Source organism: Cuculus canorus, chromosome 1 (assembly GCF_017976375.1).
Source record: "Cuculus canorus isolate bCucCan1 chromosome 1, bCucCan1.pri, whole genome shotgun sequence".
Lineage (NCBI taxonomy): Eukaryota > Metazoa > Chordata > Aves > Cuculiformes > Cuculidae > Cuculus > Cuculus canorus.
In genome coordinates this window covers 68,043,813-68,064,721 of record NC_071401.1, presented here as the reverse complement: position 1 = coordinate 68,064,721, position 20,909 = coordinate 68,043,813, and the positions used below count along the sequence as shown (strand labels likewise).

General features: G+C 40.6%; 1 protein-coding gene across 3 annotated transcripts in view; it reads right to left on the bottom strand.

Annotated features, from left to right (window-relative positions):
- AFF3 (ALF transcription elongation factor 3) overlaps positions 1–20,909 on the bottom strand; it is a 328,608-nt gene that overhangs the window by 7,843 nt on the left and 299,856 nt on the right. For all 3 annotated transcript variants that reach the window (XM_054087687.1, XM_054087694.1, XM_054087700.1), the window contains exons 15-20: positions 14,948–15,011; positions 12,108–12,244; positions 10,070–10,141; positions 6,164–6,257; positions 1,648–1,697; positions 1,303–1,517 (exon numbers count right to left, since the gene is read on the bottom strand). In XM_054087687.1, the coding sequence (XP_053943662.1) occupies positions 1,303–1,517; positions 1,648–1,697; positions 6,164–6,257; positions 10,070–10,141; positions 12,108–12,244; positions 14,948–15,011 (632 nt within the window). The remainder of the gene's footprint in view (positions 1–1,302; positions 1,518–1,647; positions 1,698–6,163; positions 6,258–10,069; positions 10,142–12,107; positions 12,245–14,947; positions 15,012–20,909) is intronic.

Genomic DNA, 20,909 nt, shown 5'->3' with positions numbered 1-20,909 from the left:
ATTGAGGCAGGCTGAACATTTCATGGGAATGAAAGTTTAGTGCTGGGTGCGATTAATTTTAAAGCCCTGTGGTTCATGATGTTACAGGCTGATGCACAACAATTTTCTTTTTAAAGTACAAAACAGTGAGTTCTTCGGCTTTGCTTTTCATTAATTTCCATTGAGTCTTGACAAAGCAAACAGATGCTGGGCAAGATTTATTTTGAGATTAAGGACAACTAAATCAAAAAGTCTGCACACAAATGTCTATCTATATATATGCTAGATGTTTAAGCTACAATGACAGAGAAATAGAGGCCTGTATAACATGGTCAACCCAGCATAAAGAGTGATTAGGCTAACTAGCCACTATGGACTTAATCCAGTTGCACACTGAGAGGCATGAAGTGCACATTTGAGATGCTTTCAGGCAGTTGATACATACAGACTTGATTGGCAGTTCTATTATAACACAGGATGCATAAGAGACTCCTCAAGTGGCGGTGTAGGTCAACACAGTGTAGGTAAGTATATCTCAAACAGCATTTGGCAGCTACGGTTAGGCAACTGAATTGTACCTCTGTCTCCCCTATGGGGTGAACTGAACAGCTCTCTGAATCCTGCTGTTTGTACTGAGAAAAGCTCCATCAGCTGCAATGAGAGATTAGACTTCCAGCTTATATATACACACCTACACTTAGGTGTCCTCATTTTTATTTAAATCCTGCCTATGCACCTGCTTTGAATACATCAATTAGCCCGAAAACCAAAGAATACTGTATCATCAAGTCAGATGCTGAGGCACTTGCTCATGGAAACCAGTTCAGGTGAGAGAAGTTTGCTCCCAAGACGGAGCAAGGCACTACATTCCAATCTGTGTCTGCTCAGATGGACGGAAAGGAGGGCTAGGAGCTGTTCATTCCTTCTGCAGAAGGAAGCGTGCTCCTGGTTTTTTACATGATCTGGCTAAATGCATCCCATCCAGCTCCGTGACTTTGGGAGGCAGGAAGCTGTCTTGCCTTCCACAGGTCTTTCTCTCCAGAATGACACAAATAGCACTGAATGCTACCCACAACTACATCTGTGACCTGTCAGTTACCAGTCCTGACCAGCCAAATAAAGAAAAAAAATTAGGTGCTTCTGAGTGAGAGCGCTATCAAAATTGCATTTTAGGGTCAGTTTTGAACAGACTAGGAGCAGACTGAAGAAAAAATTTCCTCTGCAATCCTACCTGACATACAGGATTCCTATCCAAATAGTTATTTTCCTAATCAAAATCATGTGACAGTCTTCGAGAATAGTCCATAGCCTCGACTCACTCACCTCTGTTTTCCTTGGCCAGGTTGTCAGCCATCTCCCAGTAGTCATAGCTGTGCAGGATGCTGTTGGTGATGCTGACGTGGTTGGCAGCCATCTGATGAATGCGCTGCGGGATGCTGATGATAGGAGATGGGGAAGGGGCCCCTGTGCTCCCCTGGGATCCTACAGAGCTGACTGGAGAAGGGCTAGGGGACATGGGTGATGGAGTTCCTGTGCTCCTGGAAACAGATGTTAATACAGTTACTTAAAAGACATCAGGATTTAAAAAATGAGAGTATCAGAACATACTGAAGTTATCAAAACATAGTTTCTGACTGCCGATCTGAGGTAAATTTCTGTATGACTTACTTTCCACTGGCACCCCAAGGAGATGGGTTCTGGGCAGCTTTTGACGAATTCTGTAAAGGGAAAAATTAATCACAATGCATGTAATTTATATGAGATGATGAAATGAAGAACATTAAACAGTATAAAATTAAAAAAAAACATAAAGAAAAAATTGTGCAGATAGAAGTATTCAGGTCTCATGATGTAATAAACCCACTCAGCCTAGTTTGGTGTTGTGATGAAGCAGTGCTGCAGCACAGACTTAAATCATAGTCTATTAAACACCCTGGGATGGGGGCTGACCTGGTTGACCATGGGGGTGTGAATCTCAGGCTCCCTCGGCTCAGGTGGGTATTTCAGCCACCAGGCTCTCTTGATTGCTCCTCTCGAGTCTCTTCCTCTTGATCTGAATACGGCAGCATTCACAGAGCCAGAGGCTGACCTTGTTGACTGCTGATTTTTCTACCTGAAGGGTTCCCCAGAAGGGGATAGTCCATCATTTAATATGATCTCTTGTATACCTACGGTCATTAAGACTCTTACTCGTATACTGTGCTTACAGTAATGAATTTTATTGCTTGAGGAGAGACTACCCTGTACTTGTACTGCATTTACAGAGCAGGAGAAATTCAACTGTCCACAATAACGGAAACTGAAAAGCTAAAATTATTCTAGTAGTTGATCTACAAGAGCTGGTGGGAATTTACTGGCAGGATTCTGACCCACTTGGCCTGTGGAAAAACTCCTCCCCCGTCCCAAATGTAGTGACTGATTTAATCCTAGGCCTGAGAGAAAGAAGGACGTAAGAAACAGAAGTCTAAGAAACAAACTTTTGTGGACCATCCCATCTGCAGCCTTATATTCAGCATCGGCTAGTTGGTGCAGACTCTCCTCTGGAGTTATTGAAGACCTTCCTGGACACATTCCTGTGCAACCTGCTGTAGGTGAACCTGCTTTAGCAGGGGGATTGCACTAAATGATCTCCAGAAGTCCCTTCCAACTCCGACCATTCTACGATTCTGTGATTTTAGCTCTTCAAAGTGACTTCATTGCACCCTCTCCTGAATCCTTACATCCAGATAACTGTGTGCTGGAGAACCCTCCCTTCTTCACAACCATGAGACACCAAGTAAAGTCCTGCAGCTCAGCATCTGTTTATTGATATTGTTTAAATGCAGGGCTGCAGGCATTGTAAGCTGCAGGTGCTATAAGTGTTAACAGCAGTACAAAATCCTTAGTCTCCCATGGCTTAGGAAGGAAAAATGGCAAACAAGGGGCTTCAGAGCTTCACGGATTTCAAGGTCAGGAGTAACTCCCCAGAACACACAATCTGCAATTTCCCTTTTCCACCAACAATGGAATTGTTTTCAGAAACTAAATAACTTTAAAAATTATTTTATTTTATTTTATTTTACTTGGCTTTAAGAAGGACAACTACTCATACAGAAATCCTATGACACTATTTGTCCTCCTTGTTCTCCTGAGTCTTGTGTCCAAAATTTACCCAGCTTCACAGTTAGGAAAATAGATCCTGTTTCAGAGTTTCAGGACTGAATTTTCTTAACTTCAGTGCTAGCTTTTGGATTTTGCTGGTCCAGTGCCAGCAAAACTGTCTGACACCTGGAATTATTAGGTCTGTTCCTACAAACACAATGATCCTATCCTCTCTTAACCTGTACTGCTCAGGACACATCTCCTGAGCCTGTCTTCATAAAAGTTTGCTTTCTCAGTTTTGATGTGTCCTCTGAACTGCCTCTTGCTTTCCCACATCTTTCATGCATTCACAACACTGACTGCTTTTTAGCAGTGATCATCAGTGCTGTGTATACTCTGGCAGTCTTCCTGCATTTGGACATTGGGCCTTCTGCATCCCAGGTAAATGGTATGAAAAATAAGCTTCGGACTTAAGCCTATAGAAGAGAAGGCTCTGGGGGGACCTTATAGCAGCCTTCCAGTACTTAAAGGAGGCTGCACGAAAGCTGGGGAGAGACTTTTTATCAGGGAGTGCAGTGATAGGATGAGGGGGAATGGTTTTTAAGTTGAAAGAAGGGAGTTTTAGATTAGATATTAGAAAGGAATTTTTTTCCTTTCCTGTGAGGCGCAGGAACGCGTTGCCCAGAGAAATCATGGAAGCCCCGTCCCTGGAGGTATTCAAGGCCAGGCTGGATGAGGCTTTGAGCAACCTGATCTGGTGGAAGGTGTCCCTGCCCAGGGCAGCAGGGGGGCTGGAACTGCATGATCTCTAAGGTCCTTTCCAAGCCAAACCATTCTGTGATTCTATGATGTAAGTGTCCTGGGGGGAATCTTCCTTTAATGGGATTTCTTATTTTTTCAGCAGGAAGGGCTAAGGTGTGAAAGGTAAAAAATGGAAAGTTCTTATTAATTCTTATTTACCATCCTAAATAAAACCAACCTGGGAATCCTTGGCATTTACTTATCTTACAGAATAGTTCCTTTTTTTTTTCTTTTATTTTTGATCTGTCTCAGAATTACTGGCCTTCATCCTTATACTGTAATGGAAACTGAGTACATATTATTTACTTAGAGTTGGAGGCAGGAAAACATGAATATCAAAATGGAGTCAAGGATACTTGCGCTGTAAATTTAACCAGCCTCTGCCTTACCGTACAACTTCACAAACCATTTCTTCTCATGCTTTAGGTATATTACTCCAGTCTCCCCTCAGTTCTGCACCAGAAAGGTGGGGGTAAGGATTCTAAAGGGAGTGTAATCTTATGAGGGACCATCTCTTATCCCACTTTGCTTGCTGCTACTCATTCTACCGGTTTCTCTATGCTCTCAAAATATGTCTGGCCCCTGAATATCTGTGGCTTCTTTTTAGTACTCTGCTGCATAAATTTTTTTTACAACGGAAGTAAAACACTTAAAAAGATGTTTAAATAATCATTTTTTCTTTTCTAAAAGAAAAGTGTGCCAAATTTTCCCTGCAAATGTGTGTGACAAGGTTTAAAATCTTTCTTTGATTGATAATATATGTGGAAGTTCTTAATGCAGTCAGCATTTCATGTCACTTGGTGTTGAAAGCTTTTAGATCCCAAATATGAAATGAGTGGAGAATTGGCTTGTTTTCCATTGAAAATTATAGCAAATGGATTTTTTTTTCCATTTTTACTTTCAAAGGTGAGAATACTTTCTAATGTGAAACTATGCTATCATTATATCAGCAGGCACTCTGCAAAAAAACAAGCTCATCTTGGCTGTAGCAGAGGATAAGTCCATTTTGTGTTTCCTGTGAAACAGTTTCTGTCTGGTAGTAGGAGACATTTTACATGGTTGAGAGCCTGACCATCCTTTTCTTAATGTAGGTACTCTCTGAACTGGTAAAGAAAAATAAAGTACTCTAGTAGGCACATATTTCTTTCCCCTGAAATCAAGTCATTGTTAGAGAAACATAAGATGTTGAATTATATATTGCTAAATTTTTAGAAGCAATTACAATGACTTCAATTTCAGTTTGACAATAACAGATCTGTCAATTTTCTTCACTGTCTTCATGTGTTCAGAATCTGGTCATAAGCATTCATACTTGTATTTGAAATTTTTTATTAACAAAATGTCAAAGGATGGATGTTTCTTATTTCAAGGTACCTCCCTCTGCAAAAAAAAAACCAAAAAACCAAACCCAGATAAGCTCTGTTTTCAAAGACAAATGGCTGTTCAGGTCCCTCAGAGTGGTTTGTCTTAAAACACTCGTATGTTCCTATTATTATTATTTTTAATTAGAAAGATAAAGGGTAATTTTGTATTTGTAGATCAAATGCTGGATGGATTGACTGCTAAGTGAGCTCCACCTGAAAGGTTTTGCTCTTGAGGTACTTTCCAGAGAAAGGTTGTCTGTCAAATAAAATATATTAAAAATACTTTGAATGACTTCTTGTCTTATTCAAAATAACCAGGGCGTGGACCTGACAGAAAGTGGAAAATGGCAGCAGTAGTAGGCAAAGCTAAGCAGGAAGGGGAAGTCAGCAGTGCTGTGTCAAATACATAGCAGTCAGTTTGGTTGCCCTCCAATGCTTTCATATAACTCCCACAGAAGTCAGCATGGGCTATTTGACATTTCCTTGGGAAAGAGCACATCCCATGGCACCGTCCTACCTACCAGTGCTGCTACGTGGAAGCCCTGAGGACTGATCTACATCAAAGTCTTCAACTCACAGGCAGTCTGATGGGAAATGTAATCCTGGAGGCAATTCTTAAGAGCAAAATCTGCAACACCCATTCACAACAAAGCTGGATAGAACTAGACAATTGACTGAGAATAATCTGAAAATGGCTGTTAGTTAGTACAACAAATTTCTCATCCTTCATGAAGGAATGTGATGTGTATATTGCAAGGAGGAGCACTTGTGAACGAAACAGAACTGACTAGAGATGAGGAGTTGCCATGGGAGTCTGGGGTAAAACTCCCACTGACTTCATAAGGGAAGAACTAAGCCCATCACAGCTACTGTTCCAGTAAGACGCTGTATTTCCTGTAATGACACACTGACTTTGAGACATGTAATAAAGAACACACCTTGAAATACTCAATAAGCGCTTTTGAATACTTGACTGCGTGGTCTCTCTTGAGTCGAAACATCCTCCAGTACAGAAGGGCCAGGCAGCGGTAACTAGAACAAAAAGCAGAACAGAAATGTAAAAGTGTGGCCCCTGAATGGTAATCCAAATTAATTATCTTAACTTCCCAAATTAACAAGCAGTGGAAGACTGACAGCACCTTGCTTACTGTTATTATCACCAATGGTTTACAGTACTTCACGCTTTGCCACTGATATATAAGCAAGACTAGGTATTTCAGATGGGACCGATCACACTGACAAATGCATCCAGTGAGGTACTAAACAAAATATACTTAGAAGGGCTTTACAAGCCTGGAAACCAGCATAAGGTTTTTTTTTTTTTAAATTATTGTTGTAAATGCAAAGGCAGCCTCTCTGGATATCTTATCCTGGGACTTTATTACAACTGCCTGGAGCCTTTATAACTAACTAGAGCCACCCTGGGTGTATTTTCCCCCTGTACTCAGCACTGGTGAGGCCACACCTTGAATCTTGTGTTCAGTTTTGGGGCCCTCACAACAAGAAGTTCTGCAGCCCTCGCAACAAGAAGGTGCTGGAGTGTGTCCAGGGAAGACCAATGAAGCTGGTGAAGGGTCTGGAGCACAAGTCATATGAGGAGCGGTTGAGGGAACTGGGGTTGTTTAGCCTGGAGAAGAGGAGGCTGAGGGGAGACCTTATCGCTTTCTACAGCTGCCCGAAAGGAGGTTGTAGCGAGGTGGCTGTTGGTCTCTTCTCCCAAGTAACAAGTGACAGGACAAGAGGAAATGGCCTCAAGTTGTGCCAGGGGAGGTTTAGACTGGATATTGGGACACACTACTTCACTGAAAGTGTTGTCAAACACTGGAACAGGCTGCCCAGGGAAGTGTTCGAGTCACCAACTCTGGAAGTACTATAAGATGTGTAGACATGATGCTTAGAAACATGGTTTAGTGGTGGACTTGGCAGTGATAGGTTGAGGGTTGGACTCAATGATCTTGAAGGTCTCTTCTAAATTAAACGACTCTGTGTTTCTGTGATTCTGTATTTTGTGCATGGTCAGTGGTCTTTTCCAGAAGCTGGAGATAGCTAGGCAACAGGGAAATCTCAGACTGGTTCAGATTTCACTGACCAAGCCCCTTTGTAGGAAACCAGAATGAAGGTTGTGTTGGAGCCTGGAGGCTATTCCTAGGTCACCTGCCTGATTTGTTCCCCAGAGGAAACCAGCAATGGGCTGAAAAAATCAATGCACTGTGCTGGAACTGTCTGCCTTTGTGCTTCTTGTTAGTCTGCAGAGTTCCGCACACCTTTAATGCTATGTAATGAAATAAGAGTAATAGCTATTAACTATAATCGTACATCACAATAACTGATGATCAGCATTCAAGACACACAAAATCTTTCCTTCGCTATTGGCTTTAGGTGCACCAGTCTCTTCTCTGAAGTGAGACTCACCATGACCTCTTCATACCCAGCTTTTTGATCGTATTGGCAATGGAGGATTGTCCCACATTAGCGTAGCTTTCAAAGCAAAAATCTGGTCTGTTTTGCTTTTCCTTAGGCAGCAGATGCCTCATGTTTTAAAGCTGTATTTAGACTCAGAGCCAACCTAAAGCATGAGGTGGCCTGAGTTTGGAAGCACAGAGCATTCCCCATCTCCCTGCACCCAGGAGCTTCCTAAAAACTCATCAAACTACTGGAATTTGCAAACTGCTCTTGAAAAAAAAAGTCCTAGAATCCTAGAACCATAGAATAGTTAGGGTTGGAAGGGACCTTAAAGATCATCTCATTCCAAACCCTCTACCACGGGCAGGGATATCCCACTAGATCAGGCTGCCCAAGGCTCCATCCAACCTGGCCTTGAACACATTCAGGGATGGGGCATCCACAACTTCCTTGGGCAACCTGTGCCAGTGCCTCACCACTCTCATGGTGAAGAAACTCTTCCTTCTATCAAGCCTAAATCGTCTCCAGTTTATATCCGTCCCACCTCGTCCTATCACTACAAGCCCTTATGAATAGTCCCTCTCCAGCTTTCATGTAGGTCCCCTTCAGGTGCTAGAAGGTTGCTATAAGGTCTCAGAGCCTTCTCTTCTCCAGGCTGAACAAGCCCAACTCTCTCAGCCTGTTGTTGTAGGGAAGGTGCTCCAGGCCTCTGATCATCCTTGCAGCCCTCCTCTGGACCCATTCCAACAGCTCCATATCCTTCTTACATTGAGGATTCCAGAACTGGACACAATACTCCAGATGAGGTCTCACAGGAGAGGAATAGAGGGGCAGAATACCCTCCCTCGCCCTGCTGGCCACGCTTCTTTTGATACAGCCCAGGACACAGTTGGCCTTCTGGGCAGCGAGTGCACATTGTCGTCTCATGTGAGCTTCTCATCCATCAACACCCCCAAGCCCTTCTCTGCGGTCTGCTCTCAATCCCATTGTCCCCCATTGTGTACTGAAATCGGGGATTGCCCCCATCCAGATGTAGGACCTTACACTTGGCCTTGTTGAACCTCATAAGGTTCTCACACTTCTCCAGTCTGTCCAGGTCCCTCTGGATGACATCGCGTCCTTCCAAGTGTGGCAACTGCACCGCTCAGCTTGGTGTCATCCGCAAACTTGCGGACGGTCAGTCCCCAGCCGAGAGTTTCCCAGCCTGTGCGGGCGGTGGGTTCCTGCCTTTAGCCGCTAGAGGACAGTCTCTCCTTAGGAGAAGCGAGCCGGGATGCTCCGGCTGCGGGCGCTGGGAGCAGCCAGGGGCTGCCACCATAACCGTAACTCTCCCTCTGTCACCTTCACAGGTACAGCACATATGCAAATAGTGTCAGCTCATCTGCCGGCTGGCAGGCGGTGAGTTAAGATCGCTATTCATCGCCCGGAGAAGGCACCGTCTGCTTTCCCTCGCCCTGACCTTTCTGCTGGAACAGACGCAGCGACTCCGTGAATTTGGATGTGGTTCTGCTCACACCGAAGCGCTCTGGCAGTTCTGAGCAACCCTTCCTAACGTGGCTTTATTTCTTTTTTTCTTTCTTTCTTTCTTTTTTTTTTTTTTTTAATATATTTTAACCATTTATGCATTTTCCCACCCAAGCGTTTTCACAGCAATTGCCATGAGTGCGTTCTGTGTTCCTTCCAAATGCACAGTGAGACCGGTGACAATGAAAGGGCATTTAAAAGAAATTTGCAGCTCTGATACTTCGGTTTTTTTTTCCCCTATACAAATAATTAATTAGGGCTCCTTATTTATGGAGGCTAAAGATGCATTTACTTTGGATTTTTAACAGATGGTTAATAGATGTTAAAACCACACTTGCTGATTGTAAATGTCCACTTACTGAGAATCAGTAACCATGTAATAGGTATTTTATGTATCAGCTATACAGATATTAAATTAAAATTTGATTTTAATGACATTTTAGTATTTTACTAGCAATCAGCAAGCATCTTGTAGAATCTAAGGTGTGTGCATAAATAGCTAGGAATCTCAATTTAGAAGGTAATCCAAAAGGCTTAATTATCACCATCATTGTATCACCCTTCATATAAAGTAAATATAATTTATGATTATTGAGCCTAAAATGTCAGTCACAAAAGAAATTACCGAGCTATTGGTACAGAAGTACATCACTCATAAAAACAACAAACCATCAGGCATTTAAGAACTAATTATACTGACGTACCATAGCTGACCTGTCACAGTCAATAAGTACAAATTGCTTATTTACAGAGACAGAATGCAGACCTGGTACAAGGACTGGACCTTCCCGGAGCAGAAACTATCCTCTTAATTTCAAAAGATATCATAATCCTATCTGGTTGTGTCCAGCATCTGAGTTTCAAGAACTGGCTCACTGCAGAAAAGAAGCCTTTTGAGGAAATCTTGATCTACTAACCATAATGCTGCCAGCTGTTTGTCTTCTGGAGTGGCGTTGGGGCCTGAGTGGGTTTTTAGTCTCACTGCATACCTTAAAGAAAAGGAAAAAAAAGCCCATTTGAGTTAACTGGGACAGCTTTATATTACTGATCAGAGAGCTAAGCCGGCCAATGTTATTTGATCTGCCCTCTAATACATATTTGCTCAAGTTACCAAACATACATATGCTTTTCTGGTTGTGTTTTGGAGCTAGTTTGTCAATAACAGCACCTCCCTGCACCCTTTAAACAGCAGTAACTAGCTTGAACATCCAGTCCAGAGAGGAGCCTAGCTGGGGGGGTGGTGGGCTGGTGATGCTGTCCTACCAAAATAACCTCTGCTGCTGTGGAGACCCAGTTACACAGAGTTCACACAGAAAGGTTATTGTAGTGTTTGAACGCTGAGAGCCTGCCTTGAAGCTGGTGCTGCCCTCACCCTGCCAGTTCTGAGTACATCTACCTAGATTTGCTCCTCCAAGCAGAGCACAGCAGAGGGGGAACATGTGGCTTAGAGCTATTTTCGTTCATACGACATTAGAGTCAAATTCTATAAATATTAAACATCCACAGAGGTAGCACTGCTGTTTCAAGAGTGTATGTGCTATGCAATCACAAATTAGTTTCTGGAAATCTCAGCTTCCAGCTGAATACCTGAACAATGGACAAGGTTAGGATAACATGCAACATTTCTGGGCTGGCTTCCAGAAATATACCTGTTCCCCATAATTAGCTGCTTGTGGTTTTTCTTATCTTTGTTTTCAAACTTTAATCCTGGGCAAAGATTTGATATGAACATTTTGTTTCAACAGGCAAATCTCGTAAACCAGTTATTTTTCTGAGCTGCAGCAATTGAAATCAACAGCAATTCACACTACAACAGACCCACATTATAGAAAGCTATGGATCTGCAAGCAAAATTCATTTCTAGAGTTAGGACCATGTATTTACTATCATGAGAACGGAAAGAGCTTTCTGCCTTTTGAGAAAAACAAGGGAAGAATTGCAGAGATGGGATGTACTAGTCTCTTACTGAAAAAATATTTGATTTTGTTTAATAACCTTCCGATTAGAAAGCTGGCTTCAATCCACTAAAATGCATGAGAAGACAGCTCTAAGTGGAATAAAGTGCCAGTGGAATTGTTAACATTTGAGAAAATATTCACATCAACACTAAGTTGAAAATAATGCAATTGTTTTAGAAGCTTTGCTCCATTATGAATACAATTAACAATTAAAATGTTTTACTTCCTATGCACTCAGTCCTGATGACAGCTGTGTGGTTGATTGTCCTGGGGAATGATGCCATGGTCACTGACAATGCAGCTTTCTCTTCTAGTGTGGCTGGGCTCACTTTCTTGTGGAGAGAATCACTCATCTGCTGGGATGATTTTGACTTTTGTGTTCCCTACTGACAGTACCAATAATGTCAACTGTCAGTACCAACGCTAAAGGAGGAGAGGACTTAAGTGCCAAACTTTCTTTGTAAGATTGAGGGCGGGACTGAACTCCTGACCGTCCTGTGTAGAAAGCCATGAAAGTGACTAAATGTAGGGGTCTGCTGGACTGCTTTTAAGACTTCATCAGCTACAGCAGCAGCATACATACCAAATAGACCTTGAGTGTCCATTTTTCTGTCACTGTTCCCATCTTCTCTCAGGTAATCATTAAACTGCAATCTTAAACGTTGCAACATTTTGCAAACTACCACTCCATGTTTTGGTATTACATATTATTAGTTTTCCATTTGGAATAGTATGGGACTTATGCCATGACACTCTTGATGTAACTCAAGCAATAGGAAAAGCTTTTGAATTTTTTTAATTTGCATTCTACACAGTTTTCTGATATAATTTCCATAGAAATCACAGATAATACAAACATATTACACCGGACTGTCTAGGCACTTGTGAGAGTCTTTCATTTCTCCCCTCGTACCGATTCTAGGGAACTAGATGATAATGTGGAGGAACATGTTTGCACAAACAGAGTAACTGCTGAGGTCATCTCTTCCCTTCCTACCTGATGAGTTCAACTGTTTCTGAATACATTGTGTAAGGGGATTTAGATTCCATTGGGCCTTGCTCCATTGCATTTCCACATTCAATAAACGATAGTGCTGCTTCTGCATAATTCAGTGCCTTTCCAAACTTTTCCACCTAGAGGGAAAAAAATAAGGACACAGAGAAATAGGGTAATCATCAAGACATGGTTAAATTTGATGGGATTTTCTCAATACCAGTTGTAAACGTGACACACATTGGTATATCTTCAGATTCACAAATTTTCCTATGAGAATGCTAAAATCCATCAAATTCTGTGCATCAGTGATAATCATAAGATACAGAAAGCAGAGCTGAAAATGGCTACAAAATGTTATCTGGTCCACACTTTATTGTTCAAAGAAAGATCAAGTCTGCTTAGGACATTCCTGATGGATCTTTGTCAAAGCTCTTCCAGTGCTGGGAATTCCACAAACTCATCGGACCTTTTGTTCCAGGTTTCATTAAAAAGTGTTTCACTTATGTTTGTAAATGTAGTTTTTCCTCAATCAACACACGAAGGTAATGATTATGGTGAACTAAGAGAACAAAAAATAATACTTTGACTACTAAGTCTTTCTTATTCAAAGACTCAGTTCTCGTGTCTTCTTTGTCTCCACTATTTTCAGGACTGCTTGACCCCACTCCCCTCTTGTCAGGAATTTGCTTCCTAAACCCTCTGCCTTTTTCAGGGACTGCTCTGCTCTTTCTGCTTCTCCTGCTATCCTCCTTTCTTGCCCCATTTCTTCTCATATGTTCAGTATTTCTCTGACTCTCCATGTATTTATTTGTGTATTTATACAGATATACATATATGTATGTTCTCAATTATGGTGTATATGCAAATGCGCACATGTTCATATGTGTACACCTATATACCTCTTATCTGCTCTCAGAATTTCATTTTTGATGTGGATAGAGATGAATCATACTAACACCTCTCTGTCCTGACTTGTCTTTCCTTCAATCAGAACTCCTGCGGTACATAAAGCCCATTAATGGACTGGATGCATTTGGTTGAAATCTGATGCACATAGTGAAAGGTTAATGGACCTTATTCTTTTCCAAGGGATAAAGATTTTAAATAGTAACTTCAGAATGGCACACTGGCTTCAATCTATTTTAGGTTCTTATATGACTCCCATTGTGATCATACTAGAGAACTTCACAAACTTTTTATTATATTTCTCTCCCCGATGCTCTTGTGTGGGTGGAAGTGCTGTTATTCCAATTTCACAGATGGGGGGCTAAGTAGCAGAGAGACAGAGTAATTTTCAGTCTGCTCACTCTAAGAGCCTGTGTTAGGTATTGCAGTGCCAAAACAGGAGGTATCAAGCCCACCAAGGTGATTCAAAGTTCCTGGAGGCACTTTGGCAATATGGCAGTTCCTCCAGGATCCCTATACAGTCAACCAGGGAGAGGAAGTACTTGCAAAGAGTGATTCACCAGGTGTAGGTAAGGTGCTGGTTCACTATGTATGGAAGACGAATGTGAAGGATATTTCAATCACCTAACACTGATGGGAGGCTATTTAAACTGTGCCTAAGTGACTCTCATGCACAAGACTTGTGGCAGAGCAGAGAATGATGCTTACATCTCCTCTTTCTGGGAGCCTACCATAGAAAACTATTTCTCTTCAGGCTAAGAATTTCCTTTGCATATTAAGTGATTTTTTTCATTCTGTTTAAAGCAACATACTAAAATGCACCATTTGTACTTCTCCACAGTAGTTTTTGATTTAAGACTCATTTTAGAGTAATATGGAACTGAATAAACTACAGAAATTTCCGCTAATAAACTCAGGTAGATTGTAAAACTCACTGTTAGTGCCCTAAATTAAGGGCCTGCTTCTGCTTCCTTGGCCTTTTTGCATGCTGTGCAGCTGAGAAAAAGAGATGAAGAAATAGGCTCTGAGCTACCTTTCTTCTTTGCAGCTGCTGTGACAATAAAATGTCTGTCTGACAGAGCGAGCCAGGACTACCACTACTCTCACCAGCAAGACAGCCATTTACAATGCAAACTCCCACCCCACTTGGTGATGTTGGGCTGATGGTTGGTCTTGATGATCTTAGAGGCATTTTCCAAGCTTAATGGTTCTATATATCATGTCTGCCGTTCTAGAGACATAAAGTTTTTAAGGCTGTGCTAGCTTATTCACTAAGCTGAGAGACAGCTAAGTGGAGGTCTCCTGGAGCACTGAGTACTTCATTGCACCCGTTTGTTTGTAAAGACAAATACCTTTTTAGTACTCCATATAACCACAGATTCCCCTTTTTCTTATTGGCTCCATTTTTAGACTGGTCAAAGCAAGGTCAAGAATCCGTTCATTGCAAAAACATGTACAAGATGTTCCTCTAGGGTTACATAGATTCCTTGTGTGCTTCTGATTATGTTAGGAGAGGTCTGCCATGAAACTAGGGTTCTTTTGGCACTGAAGAACCAAAGCTCTTTAAAAAAATACAAATGCCTCAGACACCAGACCAAATTTGGGGGTAGAATTGCAGGATCTAGCCAGCTAGTTAAATTGAGAAGATAGGTATATGGATCCCTCATACAGCCTCCATTACTATAGTTACTAATTAAAGCAAAGGAACAAATAGAAAATTTTATTTATCCAGGCCTTTATCTCAGTAAGTCATTATTTGTTAAGTCATAGTTTATTGGGCTATGAACATTTGATTATATAAACATTTCTTAATTTAACAAGCCTAGCCATCCTTATAATAGATTTTATAATTACCCCAGCAATACTGCACTGATGAAGAAACTGCATTGCAAAAATTATTTGGAGCAACATAACTGGATAGAAAATGTTCTCACCATTGCATCTGCTTTATGTTTCTTCCGTTTAGCTTCCTGCATAAAGTAATCTGCATTGCGTGGCCTACCAGGGGAAAATAAGAAGACATTTTATTATTTTCTGAAGTGCAGAATACTTTCAAGTTATTTTTCCCTTATTTTAAACCTGATTTGCAAACATTTTTTATGAAGAAAATACACTTATCATGTAACCATGCATCTTCTGTTTCCAAATTGCTGCCTGTGGAGACAATAGCATTTATGGCTGTTCTCATTCTTTAGAAGTCAGTGATTCAAAGCAAAAAAAAAAGCTAATAAAATGTGTTTTTATGGATTATATAAACTGCTTCCCAAATTAGTGCAGTTTTGATCTGCAAAGCGGATACAAGTGCTAAGTGGAACGAGTTATTCCATCTTCTCTTCCCAGTGCTTGCTGCTCTCTGTACACTGTCATTTGCTTTGGCTTCTTCCTCCTCTCAAAACAAGTGTATGTTTAATCTTTCCACTTTGAAAACACACATCAGACCTGCTTGCCTCCACAATTACCATATCTCTCCATCCCACCCCCTGTTTTCACTCTTATCTGTGAACATGCTGAGAGTGCTGTTTACTTTTGCTGCCTGGAGTTCATCTCTGGCTCAGTGCTGGGCTGCCTGCTGCAATTCCACTGGTGTAGATCGTGCCAATTCCTCCATCGATTTTCCTCAAACAGATCTCAGAGACTCCATCCCTTCCTTAATCTATCTGACCTACTGACTGCAGGGCACAATTTCAGCTGCTGTCTCTGTGCCAAAACTGACAATTCCACTTCAGATCCAGACTTACCCACTTCCACTCAAACCGAAAACACAAACTGAGGTCTCCTTGGCAATGTCTGATCACCACCTCAGTTTGCTCCTCATGGCTGAAGCAAATTCACCTTTCATAAAAATGTCTTTGTATTCCCAGACCCTGCAGATTCTTCCAGTTTCATGTATGTGGGAGATGGCTGCCTTCTTTCTCTACTCAGCAAAAGTATGTTCTGGTTCTTCTCAGCATATACTGAGGTTACTGCCGTATCCTCACCTCTCTCTGAGAAGGAAGTTCTGCCTTGCAAAATAGCTTTCTTAGTATTGGTTAGAGTGTCATTCCTTTGCCCTTACCTAGTGAAAAAGAGATATTCCTCAGCAGTCCTAGTACTAATTCTGATGTTCTTAACATTCATTTTAAGAACATTCATGTTCTTAACATTCTTTTAAGTGCTTGGTGTTGTAAACGATATGGTACTATTGTTGCTCAGAAAGTGGACTAAAGACAGGTTTGTCTTTAGACAATACTGTCTTTATGAGGCAGTACTTCATAACCTGCTGCAGCTGCAAATAACTTCCCGTGCCCAGCAAGACGCTAACATTATCTTAATAATACAAACCATCTGGATTTGGGTTTGGTCAGTTATGAAATATTAGACATTGAAACAGTGGTAGCTTGATGTAGAAAAATAACTCTGTTTTCAGAACCATTAAGAATTCTTAAAAGAATGTAAGTCAGTCCTGTTTCTCTTCATCTTGTAGACTGACCTCGGTACAATGGTTTACTATGAAGTGTCAAAAAGTAAAACGAAGCAGAGCAGAGCAAATCAACAAAAAGTAGTCTCATCTATCTGAAATGATTGAAGTGATGAACCTTTACATGATCCTTTGCAACTCAGGTCATTAAAATATGTCCTTTGCAACATCCCTGACCATATATCACCCAACATTATATGTCTAAGTTGCTTGTTTGAAGCATGGTAAGAGGCTGTAAAACCAAAGTAAGATAACACAATATAGTTATGGTCTACTTATTTATAAGTTAATTATTAAATGGTTTTCAACTAGCAGGATTTATCCTTGTAAGTTATGATTAGCAATGAGGGTATTTGCAAGAAACCTGCACATTACTGAACCAAGAATCTTGCTTTGTGGACCCTGCTGTCAGGTGGCTAACAGTAACACAATGTGCAAAACCTGAAGTCATTCGTTTCTACCTAGTCCAATTGCTTTTTTAGAAGTCTAATACAAAAAAGAAACTATTAAGAGGCCCTTTTAAAGCACAGCATACATATTCTCAATATGAATATATATCTAGGCATTCCCAGGGAAACATACAAAATTGATTTACAGATCAGGGGATACCTGACAGAAATTAAGATTAATTGGGAAGAAAATGTATAGGATATGTTTGCTTCTAGTTTCTTAAACAGTGCTTGTTCAATAGTGTTAAAAAACACGTCAAGTCAATTTCTGATCTCTTTATGCCATCTACAAAATACTATTCCTCAATTTATCACTACCTGCTGTAAACTTTCTATTCAGATTACTAATGTGCATGTTGGGTGAAAATGGAAAGCTGAAATGTTCTATAGATTTAACGTATGTTTATGTACATTGCATACATTTTTTATATCGTTTCATGACAATAAGAATGTGCTTGGATTTAATTATTTTCTGATTTTTTTCATGACAAAAGGAAGTTTTGAAATTCAAGTTTTTTTAGGTTCCCACTGCACATGAATACCATTTGTCTTTTTAAATCCAGTATACTCATCAAAATTATCATGTTATGAAGCAAAAAAATAAACCCAGAAAAAACACTCTTCTATAGGCTCCTTGAAGATAACAGATGACTTCAGCTCATGGACATAAGAAGACACATGAGAAAGAGGATGCATAAATTCATTACTCAGGATCATTCTTTCACAAACTGCACATTTAATAACTGTGAAGTTCACAAAAGATTTTAAATTATGTTCTGATTTTATAATGACTGAGAACCCTTATCTGTTATAAACTTTAAGGTTCACCCAAATTTCCTCTGTAACTTGGTCTTTTTAGTGAAATTCATTATAATGTCAGGCTGGATAATTAGCAGGTAATCTCACTGCATGCTTACTTCAGATACTACATGTTACCATTGAGAGATATCTTCAGAAGAAGCACATCTGTTTTCTCACTGATGAGATTCAGAAAGATCTGTGGCTAAACTTTTCAGGTCTTTGGTTTAAGGTTTGCAATTCTTCTACAGATCACAGCCATGCTACAGCCTGAGGAGCCAGGGAAAATTTCTACAGGGTTAAAATGGTACCAGATTACTGGTTGAACTGGAGTGGATGTGAGAAGCATGGCAGTTTGTTTGTTAGGCTAAAAACGTTGCTGGTCATGAATGTAAACTGAAGTCTCTTGGGAAGTTTATTCAGTGACTTTTGGTTTTCAGACAATTGAGTCAGATTTTCTTCTTAAGTTATTTACAACTGTACGTATCTATTGGTGTCAGCACTGTCTTCCAGATTTACAAACAGAATTCAGGCTTCTTTTTTAAAAAAAAGGAATAAAAAAATTAAAAGAAAGTCTGAGTAACAGGTACAAACAAGTGTTTAATCTCTATTAATAATCTTTCCTGCACAAGAAAGTCCTTTGTTTCTGAATATCTGATTGTTGGTACTTTTAGAAATACAGTCCTCTTCAACAAAACCAAAAAGGAGTTCTAATACACTGCTCTAATGCATCTCATATATCTCTCTGAAGGGCAAGAGAAAGAGCGTAAAGCATCAGTGCCAACTAAGTCAGGCTGCTGGTGAATTCTCCCTGGGATCAAGTGTCATTATGTGAAACTGGCGGCTCTCGAGAAGGATTTACCATACTATGTTGATTGGGGAAAGCAATCAAGTACGGTTGGAACCAGTTCAACACATTCTCAGTCAATGCTAGCCAGTCACCTAGGCACTGCAACAGAATCCAGCCTTTTACAGAATAACCCCCCCACGGTTAGATCTGATAGTACAAACAAGGCCAGGCTTCCTTTTCAGCAGCGGCATTCAAACCATTTATGACTTTGACAAGGGCAGCCTCAGTAGCATGGCTGTGGCTGAATCCAAGATGAAATTTATCAAACAATCCGCTACTGTCCAGAATTTCTCTCACTTGCCTTGCCACCACTTTCTCTGGGAGCCTGCTGAAAACCAGCAGGAAAGACGGCATTTCTATTGCTTGTTATGTTGCGCAGGATCCCAGCATGAGGTGAGATGGCTGTGAGCATCATAATTACTCCCCTTCCAGAAGCAGGCTTTAAGAATTTCCGGGCTGTTGAGCTCCTAAGAGGGGTGTTACCATTACTCAGGTGAAATGCCTGGTTGTGTATATGTTTCTCTCTCTCATCCTATTTAGCTATTAAAGCTTATTTCTGCCACCTTTGTCTTTTGCTGCCTTCTCTGAATTTAATTTGCTCCAGTTTAGCAGATAATTGCAAGAATGTAAACTCATGCAGTAAAAAAAGGGAAGAGAATCAAACAAAGTGAATCAATAAAAGCCTTACTTCGTATAGTAATTTATCAGCATCTACTGCAACATAATCTCCTTGGAAGTCAGCTCAGCCGCTGGTATTTACAGAGTATGGTGTAGCTTAGACTCCAATATACAATTTTAATTATAACTGCATTCAAAATCACATTTTTCATCTAATTTTTATATTTTATATGAACTAAATACCAAAGTATAGCATTTTCTGCTTCATTTACATAATCTACCACTTGTACATTATTTCTTACTGTAGTATGGTGTTTTATGGGGACACATTAAAAAAAACTAATAAAAGTTCAATTAAACATCATAAATGTAGCCAAGTGCATATTTTAATACCCTTCAGAGATAATGCTGCTCAACTGTTACAAAAAACCAAAGTAGTGCTTCCTCAGTGTACAGCAATAGCATACAATAAAAGCAGCTTAAATCATAATTCTAAATATAGGACCAATTTCACAACTTTAGTAATCTAGACCGTATGTTGGAAAGGAGTAGAACAGCAGAATGAGTGACTTCAACATTTGATCAGTGCTAGAGTCAAATCAGAAGAAACTGCTGTATCCAGGGTTAGCCCATGTCCAGTTTTGAAGCTGTGCCAGTAGGCCTTGGACTTTCAGTCCAAGAAGAGAAGAAGATCCTCTAAGAGGCACAAAAAGACGTAATGTGAAAGGTAGTTATATACAGCCCTGTCTATTTGTTGTTTCATACTGGGACTTGTGTCAGGAGCATGTCTGATGTGTTGGGTCACAGAAAAGGTTGGTCATCTTAAGAGTAAAGGATAGAGCTGAGCAGGTATTACTGCACAAACCAGCATTGTGCCCTGATGTATCGTGGCCTCCAGCTCATTCCACAATTTAAAACAAATGATGGTTTATGGGACATGGCACTGCTGTGTCTGGAGCACGGCAGATGTGGCACACAGATTCTGGGAGAACCCATAGCACTGTTCAAGGAGGGTACCCCATTACGGGAGTCTTATGATTCTTATGGCAGACCCAGCAGGTCTGGGAGGTTCACCAGAGAGGGCAGAGAGAGTATTTGTGACCCATTGAAATGATTGTGCTACAGGCACTCCAGAAAGACAGGAACAAATGACCTGATTGGATTCAGGCTGAACGTAGGAAAATTGTACTCAATCACACAACTACACAACTACCGTCTTGTTGGGCTTAGTGTAACAAAGGCAATAGCTTATATCAGATGAATAGTACTGATACGTAGACAGGGAGTTACTGTTGCAAAAACCAGCAGACAAAATTAAAGGACCTGGCACCTAATTTAAATGAAACGGAGAAGGATAAAATAAGTGGGGATTACTATTTTGGCAAACATGCAAAATCCCCCACACTAACCATGTCAATGTGGTGAAATACAAGAGACCATGAGAAAGAGTTAAAATCTACTACAAATTCCTGGGCATGACCCAGATTCATGACTTAAAGATACCCACGTGAAATCAATATCCAGACTAAAACATGCAAGGGCAAAGTGTAGAAGTGAAGAGAGAGATGAATGAAAGAAGTATTCACAATGGGGACGTGAGCTCCTGTATTAAAAGCAGAAGGAGAAAACACTGCATCCTTGCAGATAAACTGCAATTGTGTCTCTTTCAACATATGTTAAATAAATAGAATAATTTCAGTTCAAAGTAGGGTGAAAGCCTTTAC